General features: G+C 36.1%; 1 protein-coding gene across 1 annotated transcript; it reads left to right on the top strand.

Moving 5' to 3' along the window:
• The first annotated feature begins 943 nt into the window (after positions 1–943).
• slc2a15b (solute carrier family 2 member 15b) lies at positions 944–10,126 on the top strand. The gene is made up of 12 exons (XM_060860377.1): positions 944–1,074; positions 2,098–2,196; positions 3,227–3,387; positions 3,489–3,613; positions 4,891–5,036; positions 5,615–5,747; positions 7,080–7,267; positions 7,558–7,668; positions 7,979–8,080; positions 8,212–8,287; positions 9,180–9,307; positions 9,500–10,126. Exons 1-12 carry the CDS (start codon positions 1,030–1,032, stop codon positions 9,767–9,769), a joined length of 1,584 nt encoding a protein of 527 aa, XP_060716360.1. The 5' UTR covers positions 944–1,029; the 3' UTR covers positions 9,770–10,126.
• The last annotated feature ends 3,127 nt before the right edge of the window (positions 10,127–13,253 follow it).

Raw genomic sequence — 13,253 nt, 5'->3', positions numbered from 1 at the left:
ATCCAGGTTCAAATCTCTAGAATTTGTTTTTGGATAATTTAACATATGCTAACAATATCATAATGAATAAAAGTCCACTGCTTCCTATAATTGATTCATCAAATAAATTTCATTCTTAGAGCACAGCACTATTAAAATTTCACATCTGTTTGGTTAGAAGGTGGCTATAACAGCAGCTCTGACCATTGGGACATCTGCAAAGCAAAGTAGATGATGATAAGGATTCACTCTTTATCAAAATACATTATCAAAGTTTTGTATAGCAGATTTTCCAGATACACAGAATAATAACATGAACAATGAGGTTTTCTGTATGGAGATGTTTATTTGGCATTTATAAAAAGGAGTCTCTACTGTCAGTGCTATGAAACAGTTAGAGGTAAATCTGTATATTTACATTCTTCAGGACAGGGACGTGTGCTTTTTCTCATGATTTGTTTTTCATCTTTAGGAGAAAAGGGATATAAAAAATACTGATATAACAAGCGATAACAAGATCAAACTAGTTTGAGAGAGGAAAAATGTAAACACTTTGGGACGTGCTTTTATTAACAAATAATTCACTTTAGGGTTGTAACTAAATTCAGGCCATATTCACTCCACTGTGTTAGGTAACATCTGATAATAAGGGTCAAAGGTCAAATGGAAGACTTAAGAGTTATATACTAAAAGACATACAGTGCCAAATCACACCTATATAACTTTTGTATAAAAAAATGTTTTAGTTTGCAGTTAAGTTTGCAGATTTTCAGATGTAAAATTTGTAGGATTTCTAACCATCATGTGTGATAATAATAGTTTGAATTCTCAGGAGCTGCCAGTCAGTAGACAGCTGAGTGTAGGTGCATGTGGTAAGCTGAACGCTCTTGATGAGATGATGCAAGAGTCAGTCATGAGAGATAAAGGAGAAGGAGGAGGTGCTGCACACAACCTGGTCGTCTCCGTCCGAGCCTGAATGCTTTAGAGACAGCTCCAAAAAGCAGTCTTGTACTTTTACTCTGCTTGAAAGTTTTGCACATGCTTTGTTGAATGGCGGAGGAAGGTTTAAACGAGCCAAGAGGAACAATTCGAGGGGTGAGTCACTTAGTTTTAAAGGAATGATTGTGTTGGTATGTTTATGGATCTAACAGCCTATCTATTATTGATCATACATGCATAGCAAAGCCAAAGCAAATAATATCACTATTATTTCTGTATAGTATTTCTGTTGATTTCCTTTATGTTCTTAGAAGTCTGACAAAAGCATTCTGTTCAATGTTTCAATGCATCAGAGTAAAGCAGGACACCTACTTGTAAGAAAAACCAACAAACGCTCTCTTTAAACTTTGTAATCATGTGCCTTTTTTCACACTCGTGCTGAATTTTTGTGCCACCGATGATACACCTCCCAGCCGTTTCCACATGCATGTTACTTTTAACATTAACCCTGTTAGTGTTCCTTGCAAAAATAAAAGCTACTGTAGTGCTCCTGAAGCTGCAGGACTTTAGAGAGATTGAAGATTGAATCAAAGACTGAGTCTGTTCCAAGTCTTGTGGCAGCACACTCTCACAAGTCATGACTACAGCTCATGCTTTTCCTAATGCAGTCATGTGCCCAGCTAGATGGATTACTGTCCAAATGTAATCCATCACTTGAAGCAAGCATGTGACATACACCATGCAGTGACCACTTGAATTCAAATTATTCTATATTCTATTTTATATATATATATATATATATATAGAGAGAGAGAGAGTATATAAAGAATATATTTATCTATAACATTCTATATGTTAAACTGTGAATGAATATAAATGTTTTTATCCATACACTTAAATTTAATTATAGCATAAAATACTCTTTTTATACCTAATATACTGTCATACCATTTACAGCCCCTTCATAACATTGTGCTTTTAACAGAATTGTAAACTTTTGTTAATTTGAAGCCTTTTGAAGAAGTCACTAGGCAAATAAAAGCACCACATGATCAATGTGGTTCAGCTTCTATAGGACAAGCTCATGAATTTTGTTTGGATGTCAGTGGTATACACTAACTTGTGTTCCAACTGATTTTTATCATAGGTATTTAATTCAGATATGTCTTGTTTCCACAGCATTTGACTTCGACCCTGCTAGCAGCAGCATTGCTTTCGTCTTTTGGCAGCTCCATGCTCTATGGCTATAACCTAGCTGTAGTCAATTCTCCTGCTCAGGTGAGTAACAGATTAAAATCATGATATCTACACTGTACTATTACTTACAGTCTATTACTTGTAGGAGAACAGTGTTTTATTTATTTTTGTTCTAACCATCATTTAATTAAAGCAGGAACAATTTAAGAAATAATAATAGAAATAATTCGGCTTGAAATGATTTCCCACAAATGAATACATGAATCCAACACTTCAGCGTAATCTAATCAATTTGTTGTGTTTCATTTGAATGAAGTGGTGATTCAAATTCTTCAGAAATTCTGCTGATTAGACAGTGTGTATTCTGCTGATTAGACAATGTATGTTGATACTAGAGAGTGAGAGAGAGAGAGAGAGAGAGAGAGAGAGAGAGAGAGATAGCTTGGAGTGTTTGAGATAGTTCTGATGTCCTTGGTTGGTTTACTGGATTTTGTGCCAATAGGATAAAAGAGCAAGCTAATGATCAATTATTCAAATATATCCCTATGATCTCTTTAACTTTCTTTAATTATTAGACGCATACAGTGTATTGTCTTTTTCTAATGTAATAACTCTTGATGGACCATAATAACTTTTTTTGGATATTTAACTTGTAGGAGCTCACTAGCTTTGCCTCCTGTAGATCATTTGTCTGCTACAAATCAGGTTGGGTGAAGGGTAGCATGTGTATCTTCTGCATTTCCTCTGTGTGGCTGCTTTCAAATTCATTTTTCTGTTGTACTACAGAGAAGTGGGTTTGGATTTAGTTTTCCATTAATTAAAAACTAAACTTCATTTAAAAACTGCATGTTGTGTTTACTTGTGTTATCTTTGACTAGTATTTAAATTTGTTTGATGATCTGAAACATTAAAGTGTGACAAGCCTGCAAAAAAATACAAAATTAGGAAGATGGCAAACACTTTTTCACACCACTGTAAATCCATATTCATAATGCACTATAGTATCTGTGTAAAAATCATGTGAAAGTAAAAAGACATACATAAAAGAGTCAAAAATAAAAATTAAATAACAGCTTATATTACCTGGTGTTCTGTTTGCACATCTTTCCAGTACATAAAGGACTTTTATAACCGCACTGCAGTGAGGCGTAATGGGAGCGGCCTGAGCAACGACAGCATCACAGTGCTTTACTCCATTACCGTGTCCATTTTCGCCATTGGTGGATTGGTAGGCTCCTTCACAGTAGGAATGCTAGTCACCAAATTCGGAAGGTACTGCACCAAGCCACAATGTTTTATAATTCAAGACATCATCAATATGAGTGTTGAATCTATAGTTCAACATAGTTCTAATAGTTCTTGTTTTTGTGTAGAAGAGGGACACTGGTAAAAAGTACAGTACTAGTGTTTGTAGCTGGTGGACTCATGGGCTTAAGCAGGCATCTTGGCGTTCCTGAGATGATCATCATCGGTCGCTTCATCACAGGAATACATTCCGGTACACTGATGTTGTGTTGTAGTATTGTAGTGGCCAAGTATGCAAGTACAAAGAATTTCTACAGCATTTGTGAAGTTATACAGTAATGTTTGTATGCTAGTGTCCTAGTGTTTATGTATCATACTGTGCAATAATTTGTTAGTGTGTAAGCATAACAGGCTTGATGGTGATAGAGCTGATAGTGTGCAGGTCTGCAGGCATGCTAGTATAGTTTATGGCCAAAGGTTTGTGGACACCTGCCCATCAGACCCAAGTGTTTGTTCAACATCTCATTGCACATTTATTCCCTCTTTGCTGTTATAATAAGCTCCACTCTACTGGGAAGGCTTTCCAATTGATGTTGGCATGTGGATATGGGGATTTGTGATCATTCACTGATGTTCGGTGAGGAAATCTGAAATACAGTCATTGTGGTTGAGCCCTGACTTTGACTCAACCCCACTGAACAGTGAAAACTGTTCAACTCCAACCTTGGCAAACCATGTCATCATGAAGTCCACTTGTGCACAGGGGCATTGTCATGCTAGGTTTTTAGTTCCCATATATGGGTGCTATGGTTATTATAAGAAGCCTTTATTTTGTCACACATACATTAAAGCACAGTGAAATTCTTTCTTTTTATATCCCAACTTTAGAGCACAGGGTTAGCCATGATACAGCACCCCTGGAGCAGGAATGGTTAAGGGCCCCTGCTCAAGGGCCAAACAGTGGCGGTTTGGCAGTGCTGGGGCTTGAATCTAGTCTTCCAATCAACAAGCCAGAGCCTTAACTGCTTGAGCCACCACTGCCCCACTAGTTGGGCACTGGTTAGGTGTCCTCATACCTTTACCACGTACTGTATGTTAATGTGCAATTATGTAGTATAGTAGTGCATATGCTAGTTGGATAGTATGTATGTAAGTATGAAAATATGCTAGGATACATGTTTGTAAGTATGCAAGCACATAGGCATAATAACATGCTACAGCACATGTTAATGTGCTAATGCACATGTTCCTGTGTCTGTACATTTCTAACAATGCAAATATTCAGATGCTAGTATACCAGTGTCGAAGAAGGTAAGCATGCTAATGTGCCAATAAAATATTGTGCAAAACTTTAGCACACAAATTTACTATGCTAGTTGACATTTACTAGATAGTATAACATTATATTATGTTAACTATTTTATATATATATATATATAAGTTGACAATATTTTGTCTAATGGAAATATAAGATTTGTGATACATTCATTATGTTTGAAACTAATTTCCTCTCCTTTTCTACTTGAGCAGGGATTTCTCTTAGTGTAGTGCCCATGTTTCTGGGAGAAATTGCTCCAAAGAACCTCCGCGGTTTCCTGGGCCTTGTCCCCAGCATATTCATCTGTATTGGAGTTTTCATTGCTCAAGTTCTGGGACTTCATGAAGTTCTGGGAAAGGTGAAGTAAGATTACTGAGAATAGCACTGAAATCCGATTAAACAGAATAGATGCTTAGAAAAGGGGCTTTTTAGAGTTTGGTTGGTTGTAGGATAGTATGCTAATGTGTAAGTATGCTTGTTTGTTGGTGATATGCTAGTATGTTTAATACTGTTATATGCTGGCATGTTAGCATGCATATATGCTAGTATGCCAGCAAGCTCATAAGTATGTTTTTCTATGATTGTGGTGTGCAAGTATGCTACCATGATTGTAGCTTTCAATAGTGGTTCAAATTAGTGCCCTAGTTAAAAAGATAACCAAACACAATTTTGCATAAAAAGGTTTCCAACAGAGTAACCAACATTGTGTCCTTTTCCTACATTATAGTCTACCTAGAGAGGTAGAGATAAAACTGTCTTTTGCATACATTTCAGTAATTACTTATGGTATTTTAACAATAATCACAAGATTTTAATAACAACATGTCAAGCCGTGTTCTTCTTTTTGTTGAAATCCTCTACATACAGAATACTCATGCTATTAATGTCACAATCTGTTTTCTGCTATACACTAAAATGTCGTTTTTTTCTCCATAGGAAGAGCACTGGCCTCTTTTCCTCTCTCTAGTTGTGGTCCCAACATTTGTCCAGTTAATGCTATTACCGTGGTTTCCCGAGAGTCCTCGTTACTTACTGATTGAGAAACACAACATTCATGCAACTCTCAATGGTAATTTTACTATTTATTCACAATATAATATTTAATGTATAATAAATAATGTTGAAGAAGAGTCAACACAATGCAAGTGTTTCCTAATATGCATATCTGCAAATATACAAAATAATAGGAATGCTAATATAATTTATACGACTTCCTGTCAGATATTGTTTTGTTATATGGTTGTCTGGTGATTTTAGTATTTAGTTATGTCCTGGATTCCCTTGTCCAATTCTTTCTGTGTAGAAATAAGGCTGCTCTTGTTCTTCAAAAAAACAAAATTTACAATTTAACAATTTACTTGCTTATTTCATTTGTGGTGCCCTCTGGTGGGAGATGTTTATCTACTAATGTTGGTAGTTGCTCTTTGCCTCCCTCTGGCAATGGCACAAGGCAGAGCATACTGTCCCCTTGTGGGGCAGGTTAGCTTACCACAATGCAGTATGCTAGTAAAGAAGACTACTTGGTTTCATGCAAGTATTTGAAGTCTGTAGCTTTCAAGATTTATTATAATGTGCAAGGATGCAAGAATTCTAGTGTATTATTATGCTAATTTGTTTGTGTATCAACGTGCATGCGTGTTAGCATGCTAGTATGGAACCGAGCAGTGGGCTGTAAGGCAAGTGTGTGTATAAGTATGTATGCATCAAGGAAAGTCATTCTCATATATCAAATATCATTGTATTAATGATCAAATATCATTCTCATATGTTGGTAGGGTAGTATGCTATTATTAATGTATGCTAGCATGCCAGAAAGCTAGAATAAGTTTCCCAGTATTTTAGTGTCAAATTGTGAGAAAATGTAAGTTTGCTACAATGCAGGTTTTTAATGTGCATATGTGTAAGCAGAACGCCAGTAATGCAGCACACATTTCCATTTGTCATGTGTTTAAGCATGTAAATATAGTATAGGCTGGACAAAACTAGCAATTTGATGCATGAAGGACATGATATTTATTCTAGTTTTTAAGAGCCATCTCTTATATCATAGTATAGTGTAGTATAGTATAGTATAGTGTAGTATAGTATAGTATAGCATAGTATAGTATAGCATAGTACAGTATATTATAGTGCAGTATAGTATAGTATAGCATAGTGTAGTATAGTATATTGTAGTACAGTATAGTATGGTATAGTGTAGTATAGTATAGTATAGTATAGTATATACAATTTTTGGATCAGCTATATATCATTAGGTTTATCTTAATGTATTTATTTAAATTGCTACAAAAAAGCTAAATCTATACACACTTTTTTCCATATTATAAAGGGATGTTTTTGAACATTTGGGGTAGCTAAAACCCTTTTTTGTTATTCAATTGTGTGCTGATGTTATTGGTAGCTCTGAGGTGGTATAGAGCAAAAACTAATATCCAGGCAGAGTTGGAGGAGATGCAGAAGGAGCAGCACTCACTCTCTTCAGTGAGGACCGTCTCGGTGTACGAGCTGCTAAGAGACAGATCCGTTCGCTGGCAGGTCATATCAGTCATGGTCATCAACGTGGGAATGCAGCTGTCTGGCATTGATGCGGTTAGTCAGACTTTGTGCTTTAGTTATCTTTGATATGCTTAATGAATAGTTACATAATATGAAGTATAAAAATTCAATTTAGAGTAATATGCTTGTATCACTCACTCATTCCTAACTTACTTTTAACCTTTCTACATTTTATATAACTTCTCCATCTATAGGCCCTAAGCTGTCTTCTGATTGGTCCCCGAGTCTTTAAAATTTCCTTTTATTTTTATGCACTTCATTAATGTGAAACCAAAGAATGACTCTTTAATTAAACGTTTAACTTTTTCAAATCTGTTTTTCAGATTTGGTTTTATACAAACTCCATCTTCGAGAATGCGGGAATCTCTGTCTCAAAGGTTCAGTACACAACAGTGGGCACAGGTGCCATTGAGGTTATTGCTGGACTTATCGGGGTAAGAAAATACTCTCACACTTACTCTTTTCTTCACTTCACAAGTCTGATAAGCATTTGTAAGATCTAGACTCAGAGAATTAGTTAAAAAAGTGTGAAATTTGGCACACTGTTTAAGGAGAATCTAAGTAACATTCTAGCCAATCCTGGTCAGCTCCACTCCTTCCCATCCTTTATCTTCTCCTCTCTAGACAGAAGCCTTTTGACTACTTATTCTTATCTTATGTTTGATCACAGACAGCTATGCATTATAAAAGATTGGCAGGAAGCTACTTGCTTATTCTGATCTGCTCTTTCTGATTTCTCTGCAGTGTTTTACTATCGAGCGAGTAGGTCGCAGGCCTCTGTTAATTGGTGGATTCAGCTTTATGGGCATGTGCTGTGCAGGCATCACAATTTCTCTTGTTCTTCAGGTAGCGGACTTACATCAGTCATTTAGAAATCTGTCTAAGAAAGGACCTTAAGAAATGCCTGCAGGGACATTAGATGATGGTTGTTTAATTTGGTCTTTATTTTTGTATTTATTTTGTCTTCTTTTAACCAGGCTCACATACCCTTTATGCACTATGTCAGTGTGATCTGTGTGGTGGGCATCATTGCAGGATTCTGTATTGGGCCTGGTAAGACAATCAATCAGAAGGCTTTATTTCCTATAAAATTTCCTGTTTTTGGCATCTTCCCACTCTGCATCTATGGCCAAATGGTAATAATACTGCTGTTATAGTCTTGTGTCCAAATAAAGCAATTTTCCCATTGCTTACATCATGTGGTGCAACAATTAAAAGTTATGAAGCCACTAACGAGACATGGTGGTTATTCTTAATAAGGCAGGGTTAAAAACTATGTTGGCAGGTTCATTTGCATTGAATTTCAACTCCCATCGTCTTTATAGTCTACAGCTGTCTTGATCACTCTCACCTGTTTTGTCTTTCCACTTGATTAATGTCTCTTTTTAAGTCTTTATAGTTCTTTATTCTTGAGTTTTGGTAGTCTGTAGCCTCAGTTGTACAAAAGCTCTCGTTTCATTCAACTTATGTTATATTATGATATATGAATACGAATATTATGATATAATTCCTTCAACTTTTTCTTTTGACATTTTTGTTTGTGTTTTGTTTAATAAAATCCCTGAATATACATTTATTTGCACTACCTCCAGAAATTAGTGCCATTTTAATTCATGGACAAATCGTATTAAAAATAATCACAAGGTCACCTGTGAAAGTAAGTTGTAATGTAGGTTCGTATATTGATGCTTCGATAGATCGATTTGGTTTTGCTGTAAAAGAAATTCTGTCCCATAATTTTAAATGCCTCGTTCCTTAAATTGAATGGACACCGGGTATAAGGTTAGGCTCTAACCCCTAACCCTTAATATCAGTAACGTTTTGCATTTTTGTAGACCAAACTTACCATACACTATAAATTACTTAATGCTACCCTCTGGTGTTAAATGAAGGAACTGATAACATCTGTAGTACATTGTAGTAACAGATGTTGGTCTGTGCACAGCTGGAGTACCCTTCCTCATGACAGGTGAGCTGTTTAAGCAGTCACACCGACCCGCAGCTTACATTGTTGGGGGAGCGCTCAACTGGTTATCTAACTTCACTGTCGGATTTGTCTTCCCGTTCCTGCAGGTATGTTTTGTCCCTCTGATGCATAATGTATTTCTGCTTGGTTACTCCCTATCTTAAAGTTTAATGGAGGTTAATGTAAGTAAGACATAAATTGAGACCTACGGTCCTGTTTGACAATTCTCTGAGACAAATCCTCATAATGCAAGATTACTCAAAAATCTGCTGTATACATATATCAAATCCCCTTTCCAGATGTCAGCGGGAGCTTTCAGTTACCTGGTGTTCTTCGGCATTTGTGTGGGTGTGGCAGCCTATGTCTACTTTGTCATCCCTGAGACAATGAACAAGACGTTTGTGGAAATCAGCCAGATGTTCACTACTAGGAACAACTGTGCGCTTGAGAGTGAACAGCTGCCCATCACTGACAATCTTGGCCTCAGGTTGAAGAACAGATACGGAGGAATGGGGAAAAAGGAGAAAGAGGAAATGTACACGTGGAGTGATGACGACTGGATGGGCTGATATGAAAAACAGAGTTTTGTTATATTTTCCTAATGTGACTTTTGGTGCTGAACAATCCACACATTCTCAAGTTATCTGTGAAAATAAAGTGAACTACTGTAAACAGATCCTGTCAGACCCATCATGCAACAATATACCATATATTTCTCAACAACCCCCCAAAAGGCATCTGAAATAGTTTTACCTGTATAGATGAGACAATACAATGATTATCTGATCCCTCTTAATGTCAGTTCACTGAAATATAAGGTTTCCTGATCAAACAAAATAAATAAGGAAATGCTCAGTTTCTGTTTAAACCAGGCATGTTGAATAATATCTACAAATAAACATAGTTTCTGGAACATTTTCACAAATATGGTGCTCTGGATTAGCTGAACATTAACTTTTGCTATCCAAGACTTAAATCTTCTCAGGTAGTGGTTCATATTCAAGAACTTCCTCGCAGCTATTTAACACTAAAGTGCAGGAGACTATGTTGAAGGAACAGATATATATATATATATTAATAAAAAACTATGAAACACATTAAAGGTCAGGTTTTGCTGCTTGCTTTTAAAAAGAACTTTATTGAATTTATTATCTCACGATTTTTCACTGACTAAAGGACCAAGGTTGCTCTGTTTATTTAGAGGCTAAATCCCACTTGCACCACTTTCAAGATGAAGTCATACAGCATTAAGAAAACTGTTAAACAAAGTAAACAGAGACCAACATGCAGATTAACTAAAACTTTACCTTTTTGCACCAATGAAGATCAAACGTTGATGAATACTCATCTCAAAATCTTTTTTGCATGGAATTTCTCCCTTTAAAGATTTTAACGTTTTATCCTTTTACTTTATCCTTAAGCTTATATATATATATATATATATATATATATATATATATATATATATATATATATATATATATATACATGAAACAATGTATTTTCAGGAAATATATACTTTGTCCAATGATAAGTTTTTAACAGTGAAGATTCCCTCAACTAGGCTTTAGTTAGCATGAACAAATGTCAAAATTCTTAAGTGTTGTAATACATGAATTAACTGGAATTGGTTTATATGTCAACTAAATACACCTGCACTTACAAAATCAACTCAATCCATGACTAAAAATAGGTTTATTCCAAGTAAATGACGCGATAACTACAGTAATATCAGTTAAGGGAAACTTAACATACCGTGTTACCTAAATAATTCTAGAAAATATTTTGTTTTATTTACAGAAAGCAGCAGACATATTAATGTCTTATATAATGAATTGATGCTATATGTAGCATTTGTTTTTCTCACTCTGGACAGTCAGAAATGCTGTAAATGGACAATGTTAGGAGTGTCATTATTATTAGAATGAAATGCTGTGAGAATTGGAGATGTAAAATACTTGATTTTAAATGATACATGGAATGAAATGTGACTGAAATTGTGTATTAGTAAAATGTATGACATTATTGTACATGCATCCACTGTTACTGTAAAGCTTGAAATGTATTGTATTATTGCATTTTAAATATAATTATAAATGTAATGTTGGTTGTCATTCATTTAAACAGGGTTAAAAAAGGTTGGTTGTCATGTAACTTATAACAACATTAGCATGCAAGAAAAAATGTCAGTAGATAACCCCAGGGCAGTGACAGTAACACTCACCCAATATCTTGTTCTTGACGATTAACCACTGTCAGTTCTTGATAATGTGGGCTTTTAACACCTTCTTAATGTGTTGGAGCCCAAGTATCAATACAATCCCATTTCCAACATAAGCACATTTTAATTAAATCAATTTCAAGCACAATTAGAAAATAAAAGTCTACATATGTTGGAAGTAGCAATGTTAGAGATGGGAGACAGATGAGCATTCTTGGAACAAATTACAGTAAATTATACATCCATGGAAATCTCTCTCTCTCTCTCTCTCTCTCTCTCTCTCTCTCTCTGTCTCTCTCACTCTCACTCTTCATGAAAGCACAGAGATAAATCTGTATTTGACCAGTATCAAGTGTAAAACCTGTCATCTTTCTAGTAAATAATATTCAAAATGTTATTTCTGGTAAGCAAGTCTGTCAAAAATCTGCATAATTGTAACGCATCCATATTTACAACATGATTTGAACGAATGAGCCACCTCCGAATACAAAACATGAGTGCATAACATTTTTTACCCTGTTCTGATATTAGAACAGAATTAATATCACTGTTCCTTACCATCAGTGATTTGTCAGTAGTAGGATATGGGTGTTCAGGCTTCCAGATAACATGTCTTTGCTGCAAAAAAAATCCCTTTACTAAGTCTACTCAGTACACATAACATGCATGCTCACACGACTGACAGATTCTGTCATGCATCCATATCAAATGCATCAGCCCCTTCCCCTGAAAGGCACACATACACCCATTGTCAAAAACACAGCCTGAACATGTGAGAGAGCACTGGCATATACCACTGAGGTGCTTTCAGCACCCACACAGCATGCCACAGAAACCTGGCCTGCTGCTATCGACACTGTACAAATCATCATTTTTGGAATATTTTATAATGCTTCCAATAGTTCTAGAAATCTCACCACTACAGTGGGGTTCAACAGTCTGAGCCCATGACTGAGAACTATTTTCATCTCACTTTTCCTAAGTATTTTATTGTGAATGACCCAAACTTAATTTTGCTTGAGTAATAAGAAGTAGAAATAGAAATACACCCTCATATACCTACACTACACTAAGCAGAAGATCCTAAAATGCCTCGATATCTCTGCTGTTAAAAAGTCCCCACAACATGATCCTACCACCACCATGCTTCATTTCAATAATGTAATTGGCCAGTCAATGAGCAGTCTAAAAGATCTGCCTGATTGGTGGAGTGGTGCAGAGATGTTTGTCTTTTGTCATGTTCCATCATGTTGCATCATGTTCTTGTTCACCCCAGTTTGTTTAGTTTGGCTAAGTGGCCAGCTCTATGAAACTTGTCTTGAGTTTGACAGCTTTTTAACCTTTAAAATGATGTGAGCCACTGTGTTCACCAGGACCTCTGAAACATTTCTGTGTAATTTCTCAGATCCGTGATCCAAAACAATTCTGTCTTGGAGGTGTACAAGACAGTAGTGAGAGCAGCTATGCTGTATGGGTTCGAGACTGTAGCAGTGAGGAAAAGACATGAGGCAGAGATGGAGGTAGCAGAGATGAGGATGTTGAGGCTCACTTTAGGAGTGATGAGGAAGGATAGGATAAGAAACGAGCACATCAGAGGGAACAGCTCAGATTGGTTGTTTTGGGGACAAGGTCGGAGTGGATAGATTGAGATGGTTTGGACATGTACAGAGGAGGGAGATGGTTATATTGGTAGAAGGATGTTGGAGATGGAGCTGCCAGGTAAGAGGTCAAGAGCAAGGACAAAGAGGAGATATATGGATGTGTTAAATGAGGACATAAAGATAATTGGTGCGAGAGTAGAGAATGATGAGGATAGTGTTAGGTGGAATCTG

Source organism: Tachysurus vachellii, chromosome 24, assembly GCF_030014155.1.
Source record: "Tachysurus vachellii isolate PV-2020 chromosome 24, HZAU_Pvac_v1, whole genome shotgun sequence".
NCBI classification, from domain to species: domain Eukaryota; kingdom Metazoa; phylum Chordata; class Actinopteri; order Siluriformes; family Bagridae; genus Tachysurus; species Tachysurus vachellii.
The sequence above is the reverse complement of the archived record's forward strand: the minus strand, read 5'-3'. Positions and strand labels throughout refer to the sequence as shown.